Source organism: Rhea pennata, chromosome 25, assembly GCF_028389875.1.
Source record: "Rhea pennata isolate bPtePen1 chromosome 25, bPtePen1.pri, whole genome shotgun sequence".
In the NCBI taxonomy this organism is placed as follows: Eukaryota; Metazoa; Chordata; class Aves; order Rheiformes; family Rheidae; genus Rhea; species Rhea pennata.
The window spans coordinates 1,487,382-1,513,193 of NC_084687.1; the positions used below are offsets into that span (position 1 = coordinate 1,487,382).

The 25,812-nt window shown below is 38.5% G+C and overlaps 1 protein-coding gene across 2 annotated transcripts in view; it reads left to right on the forward strand.

Moving 5' to 3' along the window:
* KDM5B (lysine demethylase 5B) overlaps positions 1-25,812 on the forward strand; it is a 59,581-nt gene that overhangs the window by 32,891 nt on the left and 878 nt on the right. Inside the window, exons 13-26 of one of the 2 annotated variants that reach the window (XM_062594941.1) lie at positions 949-1,068; positions 3,022-3,216; positions 3,629-3,810; positions 4,252-4,376; positions 4,711-4,861; positions 7,962-8,076; positions 10,884-11,239; positions 12,848-12,986; positions 15,776-15,955; positions 16,896-17,054; positions 18,878-19,363; positions 22,642-22,753; positions 24,110-24,264; positions 24,795-25,121. In XM_062594941.1, coding sequence (XP_062450925.1) covers positions 949-1,068; positions 3,022-3,216; positions 3,629-3,810; positions 4,252-4,376; positions 4,711-4,861; positions 7,962-8,076; positions 10,884-11,239; positions 12,848-12,986; positions 15,776-15,955; positions 16,896-17,054; positions 18,878-19,363; positions 22,642-22,753; positions 24,110-24,264; positions 24,795-25,121 — 2,802 coding nt within the window. Of the gene's footprint in view, positions 1-948; positions 1,069-3,021; positions 3,217-3,628; positions 3,811-4,251; positions 4,377-4,710; positions 4,862-7,961; positions 8,077-10,883; positions 11,240-12,847; positions 12,987-15,775; positions 15,956-16,895; positions 17,055-18,877; positions 19,364-22,641; positions 22,754-24,109; positions 24,265-24,794; positions 25,122-25,812 lie in introns of those variants that run through there. The other variant, XM_062594942.1, reaches the window with a different exon arrangement.

Sequence of the window (25,812 nt, forward strand, 5' to 3'; positions counted from 1 at the left end):
ACCACTTTTATTACAGAGATGTTGTGGTAGTTTCCGTGTGTGTTGTATCTTTCTGGTCTAGTAGTATGTGCCAGTTTGAACAGATGGGCAATGGAATCATTGCTTTTGGAATTGCTTGGAAAACTCTTCTCTGGAGACCCACCTTAGTATATTTCTATTTCTGTATCTCAGATAAAAAGTTTAGTCATGAACTTTGAAACAATAGCAGGAGCTCTTCATGTGTCTGTTCAGTCAGACAAAATTTTTTTGCATAGAGTTTCTGGCAAGGGGCCAAAACCCATTCTTCCTTTATATGTCATCCACATCCTCTTATTTTCCTCTGACCTGGAAGAGTTCGTAGCCATTTAAAAACATTTTTCATCAGTTTCCATCATATTCCATATTAAACTTTTCATGGGAATTATGTCCCTTTACAACTTAATTAGCTTTCAATTAGCTGACCTTGGGACTTAAAGGAAAATCTGGAGAAAATGGCATGATTTATGGTGCCTGCTGTGCTTTGAGAGACTCCAAATTTTGAAGATGCAGGAAGACGTGCCTGCTCTCATGCTGGTCGTCTAGTACCGAAAGTATTAGATTTCCAGCAGTATGAACTTTTGAACAGATTGCAAAATTCTCTCCCCCTTCAGCTACATGTTGAAGCAAATCTTGCCTGTGCTTTACCTGTGTAATTGTCAACAGAGCTAGCAAAGTGCAAAAGGCATAGAAAGCTAACCCACAGTCTCAGAGTGCAGATGTGTCTGAATGAAATCCCTTTGCTTGCTAGGATTTTATGCAATAAATTACTGAATGCCAATTGTAATTCTTGGGCTTGTTTTAAAGCTATCCAGAGTTACCATGGAAGTTAACTGGGATTTGGAAATCTATATTCTTTTCACAGCTTTGAAGATTGCAGCCTTCAGTTCTATTTAGATTTGACCTAATGCCTGTCTTTTCTTTTTCTCTTAGGTTTATCGAACCAATCAATGTGCTGGAGAATTTGTCATCACTTTCCCAAGAGCTTATCACAGTGGCTTCAATCAGGGTTTCAATTTTGCTGAAGCTGTGAACTTCTGCACAGTTGACTGGGTATGTTCTGAAAACATTTTTTCGTAATACATAATGTATGCAGTTTCAAAATTGTTCCTGGTTGATGTACAACTCCAATGTTTTACTGCTGATGCATAGGTGTAGTGCACATATCAGAGGGAGCCTGGTACTAGTAGCATAGCGTCTTACTGAAGATAATTCTCTAATGCACCAAACTGGACTTTCTCTGGTTACTAAAGTTCAATTTGAAAAGCAAATTATAAGTTAAGATGGATGTAAATTTTACAGCAGGAGGTTAGCAAGATCTCAGGCATGCCTGGAACATGAGGAGCACCAACACTTACGGGGTTATGTTTAGCTCAGTTGATTAGAGTGTGGTGCTCATAATGCTAAGGTTGTGAGTTCAGTCCCCGTATGGCCACTTGTTTGAGGGTTGGACTAGATGACCTCCAGAGGTCCCTTCCAACCTTACCAATTCTATGACACTCTATGACACTTCTTGAAACTACTCTTCTTGTGTCCCCAAATTCCATTCTTATCCTAAGATCTGTGTAAGCTGGGATGAAGTTTGCCTACTGATTACACTGGGAATTCTCTAATGGATGCTTTCTACAGCTGAAAAACAAAGCCAACCTTGCACTTCTTTCCAGATTCTCCTATTTTAGTTTCTTTGGATGACAATCTAAATTGGATGATGACATACCTTAAGAACAGTTAAGGACTTTGATGGTTCTCTTGAAAAGATAAGTAGAAAAATCACCTCTGAGTGTGAATATGTCCTTTTGGATAGCAGAGATACTGTATGTTTTTAGAGAAAAACTCTAAGAAGAGAAGGGAAATTTTTGGTATTCAAAGACAAGGTTTATATGTTGACACAGTATTCCTAGCAAGGTTCCCTCAACTCACTGAAACAGCAGATAAAGGCACACAGTACAATATTAGGCAATAGTAATTTATTAACCTTTTTGTCTGTTTTTTTTTAATGAAAATACATGGAGAATAGTTCCTCCAAGAAGATAAAAGTAATCATTTCTGCTTCCCAGCAGATTGCTCAGATGCATAATGTTGCCTAATCTCATAATGATCCTTTGAATTTGCTATTTCAGATGACTACTCTTCCATTTTTTCCCAAATGGACTTAGCTATTTGTAAATGTAGCCTATCTAAAAACATTACTAGATTAAAAAAACCATCACTTTAAAGTAGGAGATTAGTGAAACTGGAAGAAACCTTTCTACACTGTGACGGTATTAGCACTTTTATTAGCACAATTAATCTGGGAGTTTGGTTTGGTCTTATTTTTCCTCTTATACTTCTGTGAGTTTCGTACAGGACCATAACACGTAACATCATTATTAGCAGGGCACCAGTGTCCATCTAGCTCAGCAAACAGCTTTGAAATAAAGTTATGAATACCCTGCCCAGCTCTTCTTAATTCAAGGACTGCTTGGGATTACTTGGAACTTGAATTGTTCATGGAGTCAGCAATCTCCCCTGCTGCAGCACAACTCATGGCACAGCATAGGTTTGAGACTAGAGGTCCAGCTTGTCCAGCATCCTGTCTTTGACAGGATGGCTTGAGAGTGCTAAGAATAGGGCAGGTGTCTATACTCTCCCCATTGATGATGCCTCAGCCTCTGCCTATTTTCAGCTTGGGTCTTTCTGAGTCTACTGTGGCTTATCATTTAGTTACCCCTAAGAACTTTCTCTTCCAGGTACTTGTGTGTTTTGCCCTTGGGTCTACCTGAAATTTTTGCATCCATAATACTTGTTGCAAAGGAGTTATAATCAGTCCAAGTTTAAAAGAATTCAGTGAGGGTCTTGATTTTTCTTTACTTCTGTGCTCTGAATTATGAATGTCATTCATAGAAGGATTTAGGTTTCATCTTGGCTTTCATTTGGATAGTTTTTGGTTAACAGCGTAACAAGTCAGTAGTATATTAGCATAATTTTCATACTTAGGTCAATTTTTTTCTATGGCTTTCAATGCAGTTACCATTGGGTCGCCAGTGTGTGGAACATTATCGTCTGCTAAACCGTTACTGTGTGTTTTCTCATGATGAGATGATATGTAAAATGGCTTCCAAAGCAGATGTCCTTGATGTTGTGGTAGCATCTACTGTTCAGAAAGATATGGCGATTATGATTGAAGATGAGAAGATGTTGCGTGAGAGGGTTCATAAACTGGTGAGTTCTAGGAAATAAAATTATACTGAATGAAAGAATATTGAAGCAATGATATGATGTATACTCTAGGACTTGTATTGTGTTGTCAACATTTTAGAGCTACATAGTACCTTCCTGAGTTGTGTTGTTGGATTTCAAAGGCCTGTTGGGTAAAGAATCATTCATCATGAATCTTGTTTTACCATCTATCTTTAATATGGTTAAAATGTCTTTTAAAGTAATGTTTTATGTTATTCCAGTAGTTTGATTCAGAATAGCTGATTTTTTCATTATCCAAGGTTTCTGTCTGCTGGTTTTAGTATATTATTTCTAAACTGTATTGCTCCTTTGATAAATCTAGTCTCTGATGTTTTACCTTGGATAAATCACCTGTTTGTTAGACTTCGAAGTGATGTGGCATTCTCTTTTGCAGGGAGTGATTGACTCAGAGCAAGTGGCTTTTGAGTTGTTTCCTGATGATGAGCGACAGTGTTTAAAGTGTAAAACCACTTGTTTCATGTCTGCTGTTTATTGTTCATGTAAACCTGGGTTACTTGTATGCCTGTATCATGTAGAAGATCTCTGTTCCTGTCCCACCTACAAATATAAGTTGGGGTAAGTTTCAGATAGCAAAATAATAGTATGTTCTGGAGATATTTGTTCTATACGTTGCTGTTGTAGTTGGATAATCTAGTGATTTAGTCTGTTTTGTCAGTGGTGCTAGTCTCAGTATTCTGTTTCTCCACAGTCTTCTGCAAATGCAGTGCCCCCAAGACAAAGTGCATTTTCTGTGCTAATATACAAAGACTCTTTCTTTTCAGCATTCAGCTCTTCTTGGTGGCATAATGGCAAAAGTTACTATATAAATTAGTTTGCTTTTTTAATAGCAACAAAGTAATTGCTGAATAACTTTTTTTTTTTTTTTGCTTTCATTAGCTTTCCTTCCTGCTGTCATGTTTCCTTCCCCATGTTTTTTTACATACGTATTTTTATACATACATATTATTTTGACATCTGCCCTTTCACCCTAAAGGTTGAATTCTATGCTACTTCTAGGTACCGATACACTCTAGAGGATCTCTATCCAATGATGAATGCACTGAAGTTGCGTGCAGAATCATACAATGAATGGGCTTCCAATGTTAATGAAGCTTTGGAGGCAAAAATTAACAATAAAAGAAGTAAGTATCTTACATTTTTTATATAATACGTGATTAAAATGGCTAATTTTTCAGCTTTCAGTTTCTGAACCTTACCAATTTTTGTCTTGCACGCTTACGTGACAGTCAAAAGAAACTATATATAATTTCCTGTTTTAACATAAATGTTTAGTTGTAATAGGTTTTGAAATTATAATAAGCTGTCTTTGTGTGAGAAATCTGTGATTCATTTTTCTTCAAAACAAAATATAAGTGACATTCAAATAGAAATACATTTAACGTGTATTATGTTGTCTTTTTACTTAAATTTCATCACAAAGGAGGACTTCTGTTAACATATTATCTTTCCTGAAAGGTCTCATCAGTTTTAAGGCTTTGATAGAAGAATCAGAAATGAAGAAGTTTCCAGACAATGATCTACTGCGACACCTCAGACTAGTTACACAGGATGCAGACAAATGTGCTTCAGTTGCACAGCAGCTTCTTAATGGCAAAAGACAAACCAGGTAAATGTTACTGTATGAGTTTACAACAGTTTTGAATCACTGAAGGGTAAATGGCAGTGTTCTGTAAGACTTGAAAAGGAAGGCAATCTTTTTGTCTTCTTATGAGAGCTACCGTTTATGGAGAGGTTCACCTTTGCTCTATGTAACAAGTCAAAATGTCCTTAGTTTTCATTCACCTCTTCCTTTTTGTTTGACAGCTGGGCAGTAAATTTGTTCTAACATTCCCTGAAAGGAAAAATCAATGTGATATTTCCAGCCAAAGCAACTGCCAACAAGATAGTCCGCTTGTCTCTGTACCATGGTGCCAAAAATCTGCCAGTGGTCCATGTGTCATCATATTCATTACAGTCTATGCCTGGTGGAAAAACAATGTAGTATATTGTCAGTGTGGTTGCCGTTTGCCCTGGTATAATGGCACATGTACAGTTTTCTGCGTGTTGCCTACCTCAGCAGGTATATTGTAGCTTGGCACTCTCTGTGTTCTGGTTTTATAAAGGCTGACTTTGAACTGCTTTGACAGCAAAATACTCAGCTGCTACTTGGACTTTAGCTACACTTTTCCTTTTAGCTAATTATCTTTGGATCAGTGTTTGCAGCAAAGACTTGATACTTGCTAAACATTCATACTCACCCTCTTGCAAACACAAGAGGATAAAGCCTCTATCACATCAACAGTAAAATATTTTAATAAGAAATGAAAAATTCAGCATTCCAACAGACATGGTTTTTGCCAGACAGATAATTCCTAACCCTGAGGTCCATGGTATACTTATCAAAGTACTTGTCTACTCCTAATCTCTTTCTTCATTCAGCCTTGAGCCGGTTCTCATTCTGGCATTCCTAGTCAGTGTGTTCTCCCAACTAGACCTTGGTATTTGCTCAGTCCTCCAAATGATGGACTTCAAGTCCCAGCCAGGCCATTTGCAGGTGCTCTGGTCCATAGGAGCTCTTTCAAGGGTTTTCTCTTCTCTTATCTGTCTGAGTTTGCTTGGCCTGGAAGGAGGTGTAGTGATTTTTATCTTCATTTCCTTGACCAGGTCTGTTCTTTTGTCACTGTGATACTATACCAGCCTTTCTCATAGTGTATTGGCCAGCTCCTTCAACACTGCAAACTGTGATGAATAATCCTCCCAGTGTAAGCCACCCAGAATCAAGACAGTGTTTGGATTACATTTCTGATTTGCTCTAAAAGCCTTTCATCATAGCCAGTCCATTTCTCTCTTAGTGTTTTAGTGCCATATGCCTGGGACAAGTTCAGTTGCATGTCTTCAAAGCTGAAAGTTTTGAAATCCAATGTTATTTGATGGATATTTTTTTCCCCTAGAAGACTGGGGAAGGGGATGTAGGTAGCCGATGTGGGAAGATGCAATAAAGAGACTAATCTGCTTAAAACCTAAATAGGTGTAGTATCAAATACAGTTTTATATGTGTGAAGTCACATATCTGCAGGACTTAAGGCAGCCTCCATCACATTGGCTGTTGTGTATTGATTATGGACTGAGTGTATTCTTCTGATCCTTGATTTGGAAGAATCATATAGTAAACTTAACTGGAAATGTTATCCCTATTAATCACGTAGCCAGTACTATTCAGGGATTTCCTCCCGTATAGTAATCAGAACAGTTCTTGGAGAGAGAAAGACTGAGATACGATGAATATTCTCTGAGAGTAAATCTATGACTCTTGCTCACCTTCTTGTTTATCTGAAATACCTGAAGAAATGCAGGTGGGTTGTACTTCCCTATTGGGTTTAATTCTTATGATGATGGGTGATTAAGCAGTAGATACTATTTTAAAGATTGTTCTGTGAACAGCCCTCTGAATTGGGCCAAGGGACAGCATTAGCCCTCCTTCCTGTCTGAGCTTAGCACATAGTTGATATTGGGAGGGTAAAGTATGACAGTAGAGCAAGTAAAAAGTGATGCTTTCACTATGTCCCTCTCGCCTTCTCTAGGCCTCATGGTATCTTTGCTGATCCTTAGAGTCTCCAGGAGTTAAGAGAGCTAGTACATCTTTGTGCTTAATGACCTGAACTTTTGCTCCTCTTGAATGCCTTTCTAAAATCATGTATTCTCTTGTTATCAAAAACTTCCTGTAACAGCCAACTTTGTAGTTTAGTTTTGTGTTTTATGTGTATTTATATTTATACATATATTTACACACATGCATGTATAAATTTTTTGTAAGGTTTTGTCATTTTGTGGAAGCTACTGCAGAATTTCAACAAATAGTAGTAGAGCACTGTAGACCTTAAAATAGCCTATATTGTACCTCAGACTTTGAATTCATTTTGTTGCCTGTTATTCAACTTACTATGGATTTTGAAGCTCCCAATGTGATTTTTATATGCATGTCTCTTAAATATACCTATTTTTAATACAGAATGGTAAAATTAATACTTTCTTCATAGGGTTCCTATTCCAGTCATGCTGGCATATCCTGTTGAGATGTTGTTTTTCTCTTTTATTTAAATGACATATTGTGGATTAAATTGAATCCAGCGTTGTAAGAGGTTTCTTTCCTTTTCCGCTCAGGATACTCAGACTAGTTAATATTGGCTTGTGTTCAGAGGGGTTTTTAATATTAGCCAGTTTGGTAACACTTATAAGCCACTCATTTTATATGAAGCTTTTCAATAAAAATGGAAATGATGATTGCAGCATAGGGAGGATTTTTCAGACGTGCCTACACGACTGTGAGTATAAATCCCATTCAAAATCGGGATTTGTTCTCTTTTGGTATGGACATGGGGAAGGACTGACCACAATAGCTGTTGCAACATAACGGCATAGTTTGTGCACAGTTGCTTTGTGTTCTGCAAAAAAGCCTGATTTTATTCCATAATAACAAGTGTGCTTTCAAAGCTGAGCAGTTGTTCAAGAGTATTACTTAATATGAAAAAGTTTTTTCAACAATAGTTTATTCTGCTGTAGCTAACTCAGTTTTGCCATCTGTGTAAGCCCTAAGCTGCTTCGATACTTTTGAATGTTGCATTATCTCTGAGTAAAGTTTGAGTTAGAAGAAACCATAAGCAAATTTTTGAGAAGCTTGGATGTTGTTTTAGTGACACACAGCAAAGCTGAATTGTGTGTAATTGCAGGTACCGCTCTGGAGGAGGAAAATCTCAAAATCAGCTGACTGTGAATGAGCTACGGTTGTTTGTAAGACAACTCTGTGCTCTACCCTGTGTGCTCAGTCAGACACCATTACTGAAGGTAATTTGGAAAATTCTAGGGTAAAAAATTCAAGCATGTGTCATAGTGATTTATTTAGACTTCATTAATCTGTTATCATGCTATTTGCTCCAAGAATAAGTACTTTTCAATTAGCAGGCCTGGATAACTTGTACTCATGAATTACTGAAGAACTGAGATCTCTGACCCACTGGTGTCCATTTTCAGAAGATTTTATACTGCATGGGGGAACTAAAATGTTAGGGTTATACAAAGTAGTGCAGAAAAAACCAGTAGAATGACCTGGGTAACTACAGCTCAAAAGTTTGGAGTCAGTTAACTAGTCTCCTCTTAACAATAAAGTCAGTTTTGTATGAGAATAATTGAAATTCAGTAATGCTCTGAGTGGCAGTTCTCACATTCATACCACTTTCCTTCTTTGTAGATGTAATCTGTTGTCAGCTTTCTCGTATTCTGTTAAGCAGATAACTCCTTATGGTATCAACCACAGTACAGGGAACCCTTGCCAAAGCTACTAACCCGGGCTACTTAAACACCTGTTCTAGCAGTGCATCTGCTGCTGAAGTTGTGCAGGCTTTCTGGAGATGTCTCCCATGACCATCAACTAGTGATGTTTATTCACCATCTACTCACCAGCTGGAACTGTTCTCAAGTTGAAAATATTTCAGAATTTGATTTCAGGACTTTCCAAAGTATTGTTTATACCACTGGGGGATGGTTGAAGAAAAGGAGCATAACTTCTGGGTAGCTGCAACTCCTGTCTTAGAGAAGAATGTCTTTAGCTGAAACTTAAAACCAAGAAGTGCAGTGGCACACTGCTGCAACCATCTCTTCAGTGTCCGTAGACACAAAGCTGAGCAACCAGATGGTATCATGTAGATTCCAGTTTGAATAGTAGTAAAAGTGTGGAGAACCAGTTCAACTCAGCTTTATGGCTATGGTTTTTGAAGCTCTAACAAGTTTAGAATATATGATTTAGATTCACTAAAATCCTATTTACAATTATTCATTTATAGCATTGTAACTCTGTGAAGTTACCTAACTCTTTAAAATGTAGAAGTTCAGAAGTGCCAGACACGCAAACAGTTGTTCTTATCTATCTGGTGTTCTTGAACAGAAAAACACCAAAGATGTATAGTCAGACTGTTCTTTTATATCACTCTCAACATTTTTAAATTATATATAGTCATACAAATTAAGCTGCTAACATAAATGACCAACAGTTGCTGGAGGTTGGTTCACAATTTAATCTCGCTATAAAAAGGCTTTATTTCCATTATGGGTGAGATTGCCTACCAGCAAACACCCTCATTGGCAAAATACAAAGTGGTGTGAAAGAAGAACTTGCTGTTAAAAGGCATTTTGGGTAGTACTAGAAGCGTTGGGCATGATAGCCAGATACATAATAATTCCAGCCTTACCATTGAGATTACTCAGGCTAATTGTCCTAGGTGAAGTGCAAACAGCCACAGATTTACCTTTTGGGAGTAATTAGCTTTTGATCATATGGAGAGAGATAAGGTGTTGCACTGTCTGAAAGAGTAAAACGTGGTCTTTGGCTTACTGGAACTGTGTTTCAACTCAAAAAACCTCATCACTGCAGCAATCTCACTTCAGAAATGAACCACAGCAGCTTCTGGCCCTTCCTGGCATTCTTCAAAGCCATTTTTTTTTCAGTGATATTCTTCAGCTTTCTTCCTTAACCATTTCAAAACAAGACTAGAAAACAATACTAATGGAACATTTAATTTTCCTGTCAGTCCTTTTTGTTACTCTGAATTTGACATCCCTCTTTTGCTTCAAAGGAGTTTTGAGTGGAGTTATCTAGTACTATGGATCCTCAAGTTAGTGGATGACATTAGGTATGAGGAGATGCTGAGGAAGCTAGATTTCTTCAGCATGGAGAAGAGAGGGCTGAGAGTGTGAGGAGTGGTTCTGATTACTGATTTCACCCACCTAAAGGGATGTTTCAAGAAAGGTGGAGTTGGACTTTTTCTGGAGGTGTACAATGAAAGAACAAGAGGCAATGATCAAAGTTTTAGTGAGGGGAATTCCAGCTGGATATAAAGAAAAAAATATTTGCAATATGGATGGTCAAACACTGAAACAGACACTCAAAGAGGCTGAGGAATTGCTGTCCTTGGAGGTTTTCCAAACTCAGTGGACTGAGTCTTGAGGAACCTGATACAAGTCTGAAGTTGGCTATGCTTTTAATAGGAGTTGGAACTCAACACATCCGCAGGATTCTTCCAAACAGAATTATTCTGTAATTCCACATATTCTCCCCTACCATTTAGTGTATTGAGTTCAGTGAATTTGAATGCCTCACTGTAGCAAAGTGTCTTTTTTTTCTACCTACTCTCTACCCCTATGAGAGTCAAGTGAGAGCATGGGATATTACAGGAAAATAGTAATGTTTCTGGCATCCTGCAGTGCTGCAGCAGGTAGGACTTGAGAAGCCAGGCAGAGAAGGGGATTGAGAGAGTGAGCTAAGGGGGAGACTTGGGGGAAAACTGAATGTCTGGAAGGCAGACAAGTGATCTAATTATCTTTTCACCTCAACTTGTACAGAGTAAACCAAAACCGTTACAACAGCACTTTTTTCTTACTGACTAGAACTGAACTTTCCTAAATTCCTTTTTTTGAATATCTGCTTTATGTTGATTATACACTATTTAAATGTTTTAAATTTCATAATTTGACTTTCACATTATGTGCGTTGCAACATAGTGTTTGCCAGGAAGGTTATTAGTAATGTTTATAAGTTTAAGAGATTTGGCTGTGGGTTTCTTTCTTCTGTTTCATTTTATTGTATTTGTTTATTTCAGGACCTTCTTGATCGTGTGGAAGCTTTCCAACAACATAGCCAGAAACTCCTCTCTGAAGAAATGCCGAGTGCTGCAGAACTTCAGGAGCTGTTAGATGTCAGCTTTGACTTTGATGTTGATCTTCCCCAACTTGCCGAACTACGGATACGCCTGGAACAGGCACGCTGGCTAGAGGATGTGCAGCTGGCTTCTTCAGACCAAAACTCTCTTACTCTAGATGATATGAGACGTCTTATAGATTCAGGTGTTGGATTAGCTCCCTACCCAGCAGTTGAGAAAGCAATGGCAAAACTACAAGAACTCCTTACTGTATCTGAACATTGGGATGACAAAGCCAGAAATCTGATAAAGGCCAGGTAAACCTAAATATTAGTGCTACATTTTACATTTGGGATCCTAAACCAAGCTATTGATTCATTATATTCACCTGTAACTTCCTACTTTTTATTCACTTAGTGGTGTATACTACACAGAGTATCACCGATCCAATTAATGATAGTATTGCATGAAAATTCTTAGTGTTAGATGACCATGCTGTTTCTATTTTTTTCAAAGGGGGAAAAAGAGAGGGAGAAGTTAAAAATAATAAAAATAATAATTTTTAATAATAAATATTAAAAAAAGATAAAAGCAGCAAATGATGTAGGCATGTATGTAGTGTCAGTATGTCAAATGATACTTAAGAGTGTAAGAAAGCTGACATCAATTTAAACCGTTTGATACCAGTAACGTTCCCTCAGGAACGTGCTCTTTCACAGTAGTTCCCTGAGCTGTTTTAAGATGGAAATGGCTGGCTTTATTGCTGAAGGGGCTCCCTTTTGTTGATCCAGTCTGCCATGTGGAGGCAAATACTCACCCCATCCTGAAAGGACCATGATATTTGGGGAATGAGAGACTGAGGGAAAGCAAGTCTGCTTCTTCAAAATCAGTGTTGGCTTGCAGTGCTTGTGGTGCTGCAGTATCTTAGTACAAGTCCTCCTTTTGTTAAAAGGGAAAGGCACCTTTTCCTTCCTTTCTATCTTCTTCATTCCCCCGGTATCAGACAGCAGTATGCACATCCAGATGGAGTCCACACAGCTATATACTGTTATTTGATGGACTGTTTCTAACATTGAGGAGATTCATCCAGGTCAGTTTGTGCAGGGAAGACAGAAATGAGCCAGATACATCCTTATGGAGAAAAAGGTTGATGTTTTTTGGTTTGACCTTCTGATTTAAAAACTAAGAAAGTGAGGGAACACAGTCTACTTGAAATTTAGAAAGGTGGCTTAAACTTGTATGTGAAGTGTCTTTCCTCAGTCTTCCTAATTTTTTTCCAACCTCATAATCATGAGAGCATTTGAGCATTTCATACCCATTAATATAGCCATGCTATTTTAAAATAATAACTTCGTAAAGCATAAAACTGGAATAAGCTTGGTGTTACCCTCCTCCTCCAAAATAGAAGTGTAGTTGACTTCGTATCTTTTTAAAACATCAGAATGAAATTTTAAAATACAGAAAAGCTACCTCCTCCTTTTTAACTTTCTAGAGTGGAGTCTCTTAGCTGATACTGTTTTGGGGTTCAGTGTGCTTTTGAGAATCCAAGGGACTATCAGAGAGCTCCATTCAAAAGTTAGTGAATGTTAAATCTCCTTTGAGCCCAAATTTATAAATATTTAGAAATAATACATCCTACCAGGCCATGTTTAGTCTCACTCATTCGGTTGAATCTACATTTTGCTTTATCAAAAATAAAGTGTTATGCAGAAAAGTATAACAGTTTTTCTTAATATTTTTAGCATTTTTATTATAAGTCTTTTGGAAAAAAGTACACATTTCTAAAAACCATAGCAGTAATCATCTCTACTGCTGGACAGAACATCTGCATTTGGTGTTACCTTTTGATTTTTTAAAAAAATGAATTAATGGAAGAGCTTCAAATGCATAGTGGTGTTTTACATTCTGAAATGTTTTATTTATAGACCACGGCAGTCACTGAGCAGTCTTGTAGCAGCAGTGAGAGAGATAGAAGAGATTCCGGCATATCTCCCAAATGGTGTTGCACTGAAAGACACAGTACAGAAGGCCAAAGATTGGTTGCAAGAAGTGGAAGCGTTGCAGGTAGGTAAAATACATTGCTTAGTTTTCAGTGAGCGATACTAACTGCTGTCAGATTACTGCTCTGTTGTGTTGCACTTAGTGCTTCAGTATCCTGCTGAATTGAGGATGCTTAATCTGTAACAATTGTTGACTTAGGCATGGGGTAGTTACACTCTAATGAATGCTCTCATTTTTACTTCTGTTTCTGGGCCTGATTTAGATTGCTTCACCTCTGCAATTAAGTGATTGCAATAAATCTATAAAGGAGCTATTAACAAATCTAAAGTTTAAAACATACAGTATTACAGAACTTTACCTTAAGGTAAGTTTTGCAGAGTCACTAGTGACAACAGTCATATTACTTGTTAATTGTACTTTCATGCACCATTCTGCAGCTGAAAAAAAAGTATTACTTTTGTAAAATCCTTATAAACATCAATTTCTTTTAAATAAGGTTAAATGTTTTGCATGCTGGTAAAAGTCATTTTGGTAGGACTATTCAACAACTGTCCTAACTTAAAGGAATGTTTCTTATTTTGAGATAGCAGGCTTTTTAATGACACTAGCAAGCTAAAGAACAACTATAGTAAAAGATGATTGTCATCTTACTGCACTCCTATATAGTACAGCATAGAAGAGGTGACACAATCAAATGTTCTGCTTGTTGATTCAGGAATAAACAAATCTAAAGTATTTAAAAATCACAGACTATCTTCTCTCAGCCAATGTTTGCTTGGCTAAACAAACTGTTTTCTTTTAAATTCTTCTCAAAAAATAGACCTTCTTTTTCCTGAGTAGACAAGTGCGGTATCTTTGCATTTTCTCGAGTTTCAAATGCACCTTTCTGGAGCATGACCAAAGCCATGCTCTGCTGTATTGCAAGTGAGGTCTGACCAAGACTTGACATAAACTTAGTTGAAATACCCCTTCTGAGGCACCTTAGAATTGATTTGGTGTTTCCACAGCATCATAGTGATATTTCAAATATCTTGTTTTTAAGAAGTAGACTCTCATCTGTCTCCTTCTCCCCATCTCCCACCTCCCTCCCCCTCTTAAAAAAAAAAAAAAAAGAAAAAAAAAGAAACATATGATGAGTTCCTTCTTTAGAGAGAAAATCCTGTTTCTGTTGCTCCAGTCCTAATGGATTTGGTGGTTCTTGTATAATACTCAATTGTCCTCTGTATTAATGGCATCTGCCAAGTTTCTTTCATTACTCTATTACATTATTATCAGTTCTTTTTTTTTGTTGCCAAGATCACTAATGAAATATTAAGGATGATCGCTATCAAGGCTGTCCCTTGTTCTCTTGGCTGTATAGTCAGCCTTTGATTTGATAGATTAAAATACTTGCTACAAAATCTGTAACTTTGTAGTAGCTAAGTCAGAAATGCGAGATGGAAATTACTTGCTTTCCTCTTCTTCTTTCCCTCTTCTTTCCTTCTCTTCCGTTTTTTGAGATTTCTTCCAATTTTGTATGATATCTATCTTTGCATTCTGAAATACATCTTCAAATGAGTTGAATGCTAATGGCAGAGAGAGAACACAAGAATCTGTTAAAAAAATGCTTAAAAGTTTTCCCCTTGGCTTCTGGTAATTCTTTTTTTTCTGAACAGTTTTCTTTCTGAATCCTTTCTTGTATTTTTAGGTTCGTTGCTTATTCTGCTGCTCAGTGGTAGCTAACTCTTCTCGCTGCCTATTTCCTCTCATATGTTAGCAGTAGTGTTTATGCAGCCAGACAACATGCTAGTCCAAGCCCAAGTAAGTAATTGTAGGCTAGGTAATCTCTTTGAAGTGCTTCACTGCTCAGTCTCACAAGAACTAGTACAAGGGGCCAGTGGGACTGCACAAATCAGGAAGAGGTGGGACTCTCACAGCCCTGCCTGGAAATTTTGGCATAAGTTGATTATTATTTTCATATTAGTTGTTCTGATATTTTCTCCATAAAGTCAACTCTGACTTGATCTACTAATATTTTCAGGCCACTCTGACCTCTCCTGGGGTTCTTGCACTGAACTTTTATTTAAAACTTTAAATGAGAACTTCTTAACTGAAAGAAATTTTAGATGTCCTTGCTTTTAAAATTTTGACTTTGTTTGAGGGTTGTCTTGAGAGGGCTTAAGTGAGTTGTTCTTGGCCTTCACTAACGTCTAATTTTTCTTTCTGATGTCCTGCCTACTGAATAGGGGGAAGCATGTGTCTGTATATACCAAGTATTTCCTTCATTTGCTTAATTCTGTGAAGATTTTAGTAAATGCCTGAAGTCACTGTGACTTCTAGGAAGTTCTTAGTATCTGTGCTTTTGAGTTGTATTGTTAGCTATTTTGAGGTTATTCTGGATGAATAATTCTTAACTTCAGTCCCAAATCACTTACCAATTTTAGAAATTAGCTATCGGTCCTACATTATAGCTGGACTTCTCATAACCATGTCACTTTAAACAAACAGAGGTTCCTTTCAAGGGGCATCTTGGATACTTCTCACTCTTGGTGAGCCAGGGACTGGGTTAGATTTGCCTTCTGGGTATTTTTCAAAATAAATTTGGTTTTGCACTGTGAATGGAGATTGTTAGATTTGGGTTTGGTATATTGCTGGCAAATTTTTAAAATTGTCTCTTGGTAAGTATTTTCTTTTTAATTCTTGTGTGAATGAAAAGATCGAGTGTTGAAATAATGGGTATCAAAGTGACTGAAGTGTTCAAGTACATTGTATTTTTGCAAGCTCTACCTTCGGTTAATATACGTGACAATGTCATCCATAGAAATGGTGTGTCTTATATACATGAAGCAACTCTTTAATTTGTAATCTGGCAGGTTGGAGGACGTGTACCTGTGCTAGACACACTAGTGGAACTTGTCACAAGAGGTCGATCTATTCCAGTGCATCTGGACTACTTACCAAGGCTTGAGTCCTTGGTGTCAGAAGTTAAAGCGTGGAAGGAGTGTGCAGCTAACACATTCCTGTATGAGAACTCCCCATACTCTCTTCTAGAGGTAAGAGATCTTGGCTCTGTGGATCCATTGATATCATGGCAAAAGCACATCAGAGCTGTGGGTATTAACACATGAAGGAGCTGTAATTTGACATAAAATATTACATATATTTGCAAAATATTTTATGATCATATTACATATCTTAAATTAATTCCATTTTTATTAGATTGATCTGTGCTTTTAATAATTATTTTGAACTTTTAAAATGGTTAAGATTTAACTAGACTTTCTATTTTTTCCCTAATCACTGGCTAGTAAGAGAGAATCTTGTGCCACAGTCTGACATTTTTGATACAAATGTAGGAATATTGACATGTTTGTGTCACTGAATTTACTTTAGTGTATCGGGCTTTAGACTGCATCAGCTCAAGCGTGGGTTCATATCCGATTCATCCACATCAGCTCTGGTGACAGCAAGGTCTTATGGCTGGGCTGTGATAAGGGTGAGACTGTAGCTGCTTTAGCTGGCCCTCTAAATCTGTTGCTGCATGTATGTCAACACCTGCAGTTTTTCAGCAATTAACGCTTTCTAGCCTTTGCTAAACTTTTTTTTTTCTTTTTTTTTTCCCTCCTCTCAAGCCTGGTTTTCTCCCTCAGGAGAGATTCAGGAATGTGATGCAGCCTGTGGAATTCTATACTGTTTCCCAAGGCTTGCAGCTTAAATAAAATGGAGGCTATTCAGTGCATCAGCAGTCTCTGTATACCAGCAAGCTACATGAAATGTGCAGGTGGTTGCAGTCTTTTCCACTTCATGAAGTTGGATTTTTAATCTTCTAGCTCTCCTTCTTTTCCAGATAACTTCCTCCACCCACCCCAACCCCAGAGTCTTTGATGGGAAAAACTACAGGAATCACTGTTCTAAACAGTCATGTTTGGCTGTGTTAGAGCAGGATGAATGCATTAAAACGTTGCAGACAGTACTGCTTTTTCTGTCCATTAGGTGTTGTGTCCACGATGTGATATTGGAATGTTGAATCTTAAAAGAAAGCAGAAGAAATTAAAGGAGCCAGTGCCAAGTGGAAAGAAGAAAAGCACTAAGCTAGAGAGTCTGAGTGACTTGGAAAGAGCGCTCTCTGAGAGCAAAGATACTGCATCAGCGGTATGTGATTTAAGTTTGTTGTTTTTTGAGGTGGAGTTTCTTCTACGTTATTCTCCCTTCAGATCGTTAGTTGTGTTTGCATCTCTTGTGTGGGAGTGTTATATTTCACTCTTCTTGCTCTGGTTTCCTTCAGAAGGACTTCTACAACTGTGCTTTTCTGTCCTTGTTTATGACTTCCCAAAACTGCACTTAGTGGAAGAAATCTGTGTCTTTATGCATACGGTAATCTTACAGTTTGTAAGGCCGTATCTATAAACTAAAAAACCTTATTAAAGACTGTTTTCCCAAGTCTGATCCTTTCGCAGAGCATAGTTAACCCAGTGTCATTTATAATTAAAACAAACACCATAAATAATTCAAGAATATCTCATACATTATGAAGTCAGTAAAACACTAGTTCTGCACGGAGCTAACTTGGTCACTGATGGTGCTTCAGCCCAAAAGACCAAATTCACAGCCTTCACCATGGTCAGATTAATCAGTGTCCCATGAGGAGGTCTGTGGGACAGCACTGGAGTGGTTTTGCAGGGTTTGAATATAATTACTCATTTATTTGTGGGACATTTCAATTCTGACTTAGGGCAGCTACTTGAAACCTGTATGTTAAGTTCTTCTTTTTAGCCTCTCCTCTTAGTAAATCCAGATTTGTAGACAGAGTACTTAGGAAAGCTGGAAGAAGAGAATGGGTCGTTGGAATCATACACCCTCCTTCACTTTGATTAGATAAATTGTCATTGACAGTTCGGGTATTGAAAGACAAAGATACTCGCATGGACTGCAACCAGGAAAATATATTTTACTGTATCAGCTTTTGCTTCTGACAGGAGAAAAGAATCTTATTTATAATCAAGTGAGTTTTTCTGGAGGATTTGTATACTTCTGCAACCAAACATTATAGCTGCAATGCTTAATAGCCTTGTTCATAAAATATTCTAGTATGCTGTGTACAAGTTCCATATCTGCCCACACTGAATGCATTTGTCTAATCTTTGCATAACGTAGTTTTCTCTAGTCATCACATTTCAAAGCCATGATGTCTGATGTAATCATTTTGTGTAAATTTATATGCCTGTTACCCTGCTTACTCTCCTGTGTATATTTGTTTTTAAATTCTCCATAGTTTTGTTTTATATATAATAGTTGCAGCTGCAGTTAATAGTCTTTATTAAAAACTGAGGTATATTGCTATCTTTAATAGTGGACAACACTAAAGATTCCTGAAAAAAGATTTGAGTAGATGTAAAAAGGGCAAACCACACATTCAGAAGTGCACCTAAATACCACTTGGTGCTTACAGACGCCAGAGTAAATACATAGTTAGTGTATGACCGTGTATGTAATGCACATATGAGAGATGAATTTTGTATTCCTGAAAACTGCCAAGATACGTTTTAAGATTAAAAACAATCAGACTAGATATTTGAGAGGCTTCTTCATGGAGAAGTATCCGTAAGTCTTGCTTGCTCTTAATTCAGAAATTTGGTGTTTTAATGAAGGTTACATTTTTGTAGTACAAAATGAGAAGGATGTGGAGCAGAGAGGAAGGGAGTTAGAGGTTATTTTTGCAAGGGAGTCAGCTTTACATCTCTGGGCTTGATGAGACAATGGAAGGAAGTTGTGAAGTCCTCCTAACGGCTTCACTCCAAACATTCAAAGCTTTGAAGGGAGGCATGCAAAGGTGACAAACTTTTTAAATATCTGAAATACTTGCTAGCACATCTTAAGAGTGTGATTGTGCAGAGATCATCTTGTTTCTAACAAGTAATCTTGCTTTAGAAATAGTCATCCAGAAATTATATCCCTTTCTTTGAACTCCCTTGTAGATGGCTACACTTGGGGAAGCCCGATTAAAGGAGATGGAAGCGTTGCGTTCTCTTCGAGCAGCAAATGAAGTAAAGGTGCTGTCTAATGAAGAAGATGCAGAAATGAAAGTCTGTCTATGCCAGAAAGAGCCAGCTGCTCCAATGATACAGTGTGAACTCTGCAGAGGGTTCTTCCATACCAACTGTGTTTCAGTGCCCAGCACTTTGCAGGGACCTCGTGTGTGGCTCTGTCCACACTGTCATCGGTCAGAAAAGCCACCTTTAGAAAAAATCCTACCATTGCTGGCCTCCTTGCAGCGTATTCGTGTAAGGCTTCCTGAGGGGGATGCTTTGCGGTATATGATAGAGAGAACTGTGAACTGGCAGCACAGAGCACAACAAATGTTATATTCAGGGAATCTAAAACTCATACAAGACAAAGTTGGCTCAGGATTATTGTACAACAGATGGCAAGCCACAGCAGGCCAATTGCCAGAGACAAATAAGGTAAGACTGGGCTGCTTCTGGGTTTCCTGATTTAGGTGGTATGTCTGTAACACCGCTCTGTTTTGTGGGTCTTGGTTAGGCCACTTTATTATCTGTATCTACATACAAATACTGGTAAGGCAGATCATATCTGTAAAGCAATACATAAACAAAGAATTAGGGTTCTGCCTTGTCAGTTAGCCAGGTTGTGTATGTCCTCCAGCAATAACGTAGTGTTCTCTTTCTTCTGGAGTTCTGAGAACAATTACTTCTACAGGGCCTGTTCTCCCTTCTCTTCCTAGTTCCTATGTTCTAACATGACAGTAATAATGACAGAGTTGCTGAAGCTATTGTTTCTGAGTGCTCACTGTTTGGTTTATCTTTATATTCTTTACTTGCAAGTATTTCAATGTAATCTTAAATGTTGAGAACTAGAAATGGAGAAAAAAGATTTTCATGCATTACAAACATAACTCACAGGTAAGATTGTTTTCAGCAGGACACCTTCATCCATTACTGCTCCTTCTCCTCCTTTTTGCTTACAGTAAAACTCTCAAGCTGAATCTTCTGTTAATACTGCTTTGAATTAAGCTACAGAAAGTGTTTTAGGTGTGATCTGGAGGGAGTTTCAAGCTTCATCAAAGAAAGATTTTTCAGCAAAAATGGCAGGGGAGTTGGGAAATGGGTTAAATATTTCCTGAAATAATAAATGGAGAAAAATATGAAATAGAAGGTCTGTGCAGCATAAGGAATATAAAATGCCCCAAAATGAAATGCTCTCCATAGCTTTCACTTTTTGATTGAAACACCTTACTTCTGCTAGTTCAACCTTGTTAAATATAGCCTGTGTGTTTGTGTTTTCATGCTCAATTACATTAAAACCCCCCAAAAGTGCCATGGATGCTTGAAGAGGCATTGTAGCTGTTTGGTACTCAGATAACTTGACTATACCAAGTTGCTTGTGTAGGCCAATTTTTTCAAATAGGTGAGCCTATTTTATTAAGTCTATATTTAGGCACCTAGGAGAATCATAGAATCAGTAAGGTTGGAAGGGACCTCTGGAGATCATCTAGTCCAACCTCCCTGCTCAGCAGGATCACCTAGAGCATGTCAGACAGGGTTGCATCCAGGCGGGCCTTGAATATCTCCAGAGAAGGAGACTCCACAACCTCTCTGGGCAACCTGTTCCAGTGCTCCGTCACTCTCACAGGGAAGAAATTCCTCCTCACGTTCAGGCGGAACTTCCTGTGGTTCAGTTTTTGCCCATTCCCGCTTGTCCTGTTGCATGGGACAACTGAAAAGAGATTGTCCCTGTCCCCTTGACACCCTCCCTTCAGGTACTTAGACATTGATAAGATCCCCCCTCAGTCTTCTCTTCCCCAGGCTGAAGAGGCCCAGCTCTCGCAGCCGTTCCTCATAGGGCAGATGCTCCAGCCCTCTGGTCATGTTCGTAGCCCTAAGAATGTCTCAGATAATTTAAATCTGGAAGTAATTTTTCACTAGACAAGCTAGCATAGTTGGAAGGAAAAAAAAAGATAAGAAATTATAAGCTTCAAAGCTAAATACAGTATAGATAACTTAAGCAGTCAGTTCTCTGTTGAAACTGGGCAACTAATTCACTAAGCCAATTAACTGTGCTGTTGATCTACAGACAAAAACCGTACTTTATGTAGGGATAGCGTAGTTTTACTAGATCAGGATGGTGCCACACAAATGCAACTATACTTCGTTAGAGCTAAAAGCTGTATAACCATTTTGTGTGGTCTGGAGCTCAAATTAATAATACTTGCTAAATGAAGGTAACTACAGCAGAACTAGTTCAAGTATCCTTGTGACCGCATTTCCCATTTGAGAAGTTCTTGGAAAGCTCAGTGATGACCGCATGTGTCAGGTTGGGTGCTTCACTGAGCCTGAGCTAATAAGTCTTCCTAGAGCCAATAATATTGAGGCAGTTGAGAGATAACATGCTGGAGGCAGCTCAATAAAGGTTCTGAGCCAAAACTTAAGTCTGAATGGACTCAGTTTTTTTTGTCCTGTGAGTCAAGTATGTCAGCACTGCTCTCCTGTCCCATAGCAATCATGTTTTTCCTGTTATCCAGGGTAATCCAATAATCTTGTTCCCCTAGAGAAACTCATAACAGTAACTGCTGGAGTTGGACTTCTTTGGCACTAGGATGTGGAGCATTTAGCTGTGATTGAAAAATTCAGTTGAAAAACAGCTGTGAGCAATTGATGAGAGTCAGATCTTGAAAGGGGCCAAAACTCTTCAGTATTGAGATAGATGACAATATTTTGAAAGGCATCTAGTGAGATTTTTACAAGTAGTTCAGCAAATTAAGAACCAGCTGCCATTGACCAGCCTTAGAACAGGCATCTGCTATAGCTAAGCTTATTTAGATTGAACTATTCTGAATACAGCAGATAGGGGTTAAACAGTTACCTGCTGTGCAGTTGACCTCCCATTACTCATTCCATCTCTTCTATGGGAAATTATCACCACCTCAGCTCTGCTGGTTTAGAGACTAACCTCAGGGAGAGATTATCTGAGCCACTTGACAGAAGTGGATTGGAGTGAAGGTGTTGATAATTTCTAGCAGGGAGGAAGAAGGTAAGGATAGCATGTGGAAACAAGTAGCTGATGACAGGCATTATTTGGATATGCTGCAGCTGGAGTAATTCATCTTGACTGTCTTATGTTTCAAAAGTGTCTTTCTGATATTTTTGAGTCCAAAACTGGCATTTGCTATCTTGCAGTAGTAGCCTTTGCACAAGTGAATGCACATTTCACCATTGGCATGTCTTCTTTGCATGCTGATCTAACAAAATATGCTTCAAAACAGTTTGGTGTCTCATCAGATCAAGACAGATCATTTGGTGTGAGAAATCGCTTCTTTATTGTACAAAGCGTAAGAAGAAAACTGTAGAATCTACGTTGGGTCAGTTCCAGAGCTGAAGATCTTCTACAGATCAATAATCTATCTCTTAAGTGACTGTGCATTGTCTCTAGTCTACTCTACAAGGTTGCTCTTTTCTGGGAGAAAACGCTGCCGCATGAATGAGGGCTAGTTTCTGATGTCTGTGGAAACCACAATTCACAGCTAAGAATTTTGGCCATAAAATTACTTCTGCTTATTTCCAGGTTTAAGATGAAGGATTTACATGAATTAAACTGAATGCGTTACAGGAGTAAAAGTTTAAGCAGATCTATGAGAAACAAATTCTGATTGTGTTGCAGTCTTTTGATGTTTTAAAATGAAATATGGAATAAAAGAAAAAAAGTTTTTTTTTTGTCCCCCTAGGTTTCCCAAACAATTGGAGCTATGTCATTCTCCATGCCTCGAGACTGGGATAGCAGAACCATATATTTACATTCTTCTTTTTCTATAGGACAACACTGCATCCCCCTTCATGGTTTGTAATCTTCCACTTCACTTTTCTGTCTTTGATGTGGAGGGATGCCTGGTGAACAGAAGATGCTGACTTGCCCTCCAGTTTGAGCTGGGCCTGCTAAGGATAGGAGGCGTGTGACTGTGCAGGGGGTTTAACTCAGCACCTTTCGAACTTAATGTCCAGTTTTGAGAGAGGGGTAAATTTCTCAAAGATGCAAAATTCGTACATCTGTAATGAAAAGATGTGGCAAGGCAGAAGAAGAAATACTAAAGCAGTGCTACAACTGAGAGAAAATCAATAATTGTTCAGCCCTTATTCATTCCAAGATAGAGCAGTTGGCTGGCCCCTTCCAACATGCACAGCACACACTGGACTATGGCAGGCCAAACAGGAGATGTGAGAAAGAAAAATGGATGGGAAAGGAGAGGGGAGAAAATACTGGATTTGTAGGAACTGGGGAAGAATAACACAGGAAAGTAGTGTTGGAGACAACAGGATACTAATCCACAGGATGTCAGTCTACATAACTTTTGCTTACAGAACAACTGTGTAGGTCACAGAGACGTGAGTGTTTCCTTAGCTGCTCTGGCTGCTGGTGGAGTCCAGATTAGTCAGCAGCATGTTTTCCATGCCTCCTAGCTCAGAATTTGTGTGTATCAGACTAATAGAGACATGCTACAAATGATATCATGTTAGGCCTGTAAGAAGCTATTTGTTATTTCTTTCCTCTTGATACAGACTGCTGTGCAAAGAACCTAGGTCTAGCCTTGTTGTCCTGTTTTTTGAGTCAGTACTGCTTAGTCTGTATTAATATCACACAAGTCATTTATTTCAGTTTAAAGATACAATTTAAACAAGGCAGTGCCTTTTGGTATCGGATTTAGCTCACAGGCCATATTTGAGTTGTATTGAATACCATATTAAAAAGCTGTGATTTACACAATGATTTTGACTTCCAAAGGTACTGCAAAAGCTTTGTAAGCTTGATAGTAGTAGTGGGTGGTGAATGTACAGCAGGAGTCGGTTTTAACACTCATCCTCTCAGCTCTCCTTTTCCTCTTTTCTTGGCTTCACTTACGGATTCCGCACAGTGTGTTTACTCACCCACTTATTATATAGTGAGGGGGTCATTACTCAGCAGACTTTCCTTTGCTTGTTTACCTACTTCTGTGCAAGCCTTTCTTTTTGACTTTGCTGTTAAAAACGAGCAGTGAAGAGTGAACAGATAAGAGTTAATTTGTACACTTGCAGATCAGACAGTCTTTCACTGCTTTTTGTTATGTGCTACCACAGAAAAATTTTCATTATCTGTGCAGTTCTCATCAATGCTGACACTGAAGAATTCCTTTTCCTCTCTCTCCCTCCCTCTCATGATAGTCATTAGCACAGAGCTGGATGAGTTGATGATGGAAGCCCAGCTGCTACAGGTTTCTCTGCCTGAAATACAGGAGCTGTACCAGATCCTATTCACAAAGCAAAGCCCTTTTCTGCAAACAGAGCAGAGGTCATCAGTTGGCCCAGCAAATGAAAAGGCAAGTGTCTGGCAATAGCAATGAGATTGGAGTCACTTTTGAGTAGAGGCTCTGGCTGAACTCATAAGCTTTACAATAAGTTTGTGTATGTGTTTGTACTTGCTCAAAAGAGGTTAAGAACTTGATAATTTAAAGAATTTGTTACCTAATGCATTTCTGCAACTTGGATCTTTTTGTCTTCATCCTCTGTATTTAAATGCATCGACTCCAATTTGAATGATGAAGCATGTTCTGCGAATAAGAGGCTTTCCTAGAAAGCTGCCTCTGAAGCAGCAGACTTAGAGACAGGAAATGAGAATCTTTATTCTATAAATTCTGTCATTCGAACGTGACTCTATGCTTGGCTTTTAGTTTAAGGTATTAGTGCAGAATGTTTGACAGAGGGTGCTGCTGCCTTTTCATCTTAAGTGAGATGTAGAAGGGGAAGGCAAGCCAGAGAATAACAGAATATAATGAGTGTTATTTGTGTACTTACAATTTTGTACTTTTGTAGTTATGATTATGATTTTACCATTATATCCTCCCAACAGAATGAGTGCTGCCGAGGGAAAAGGGATGGAATTAGTTACATGGAAAGAAAACTAAAAAGGCGTTTTGAAAGAGAGAGCTTCTGTGATGAGAAGAGAGCAAGGGTAAAACAAATGAGAACACCAAAAAAGAAGAAACTGAAACTGAATCACTCAAAGGATCTCTGCAATAACAGACTGGAGAGAGAGCGGGAGCGTCTTTTTGAGATGCAGCGTTCCAGTGAAAGCCACTTGTTTCCCTCAGATATGTCATTCTCTGAGCAGGAGGACTCTGAGGATGAAGATGCCATCTGCCCTGCTGTGAACTGTCTCCAGCCTGAGGGAGATGAGGTTAGTAGAGGCAAAGCCATTGTGGGTGTACTGAATGCTGGGATCTAGGACGCTCAACTGCACCAAAATTGTTTCACTATATTAAGTACTCTTTACAAAGAGATCATGAGGCACTTCAGAAATCTAAGGTACAGCAAAATGACCTGCCTCAGCCCCGTTTGGCAGGCACAGAGACAACATCTGCTACTGTTAGTGCGCTTTTAGGAACGAACCTTCGCACTGTCTCCCAGAGCAGCAGTTCAGCTGGGAATGAGGAAGGCAGGTAGACATCAAAACATCTGCACGGATTGGAGGAGATGGGGGTGAGCAGACAGCATATTCATCTGTGCTCTTGAGATATGGGTGGGTTAGACTTCGTGGATCCTAACCTTTATGTGGACTGGCACAGTGTCTTAAAGCTTTGCACAGGTGTTTCCATACTGAAAATGAAAAAGGACATCTCCAGCCAACTGGGAAGATCGTAGTGAAATTGCCATCTCTAAGCTTACTATAGGTGGGGAAGTAACAGGAGGAATGAGGGAAGTGTACCCTCCTCTCAACTTTAGAGGAGCTGGGTAGCAGGAGTCCAGAGGATGATGAGCATAAGGTGAACATCCAGCATTAGTCAGTTGTAGAATGGGACATAGTTTACTCATACAAATAGATTAAAAGCACCAGAATAACTAATAAAACTGCATTTATTTGGTTGCTC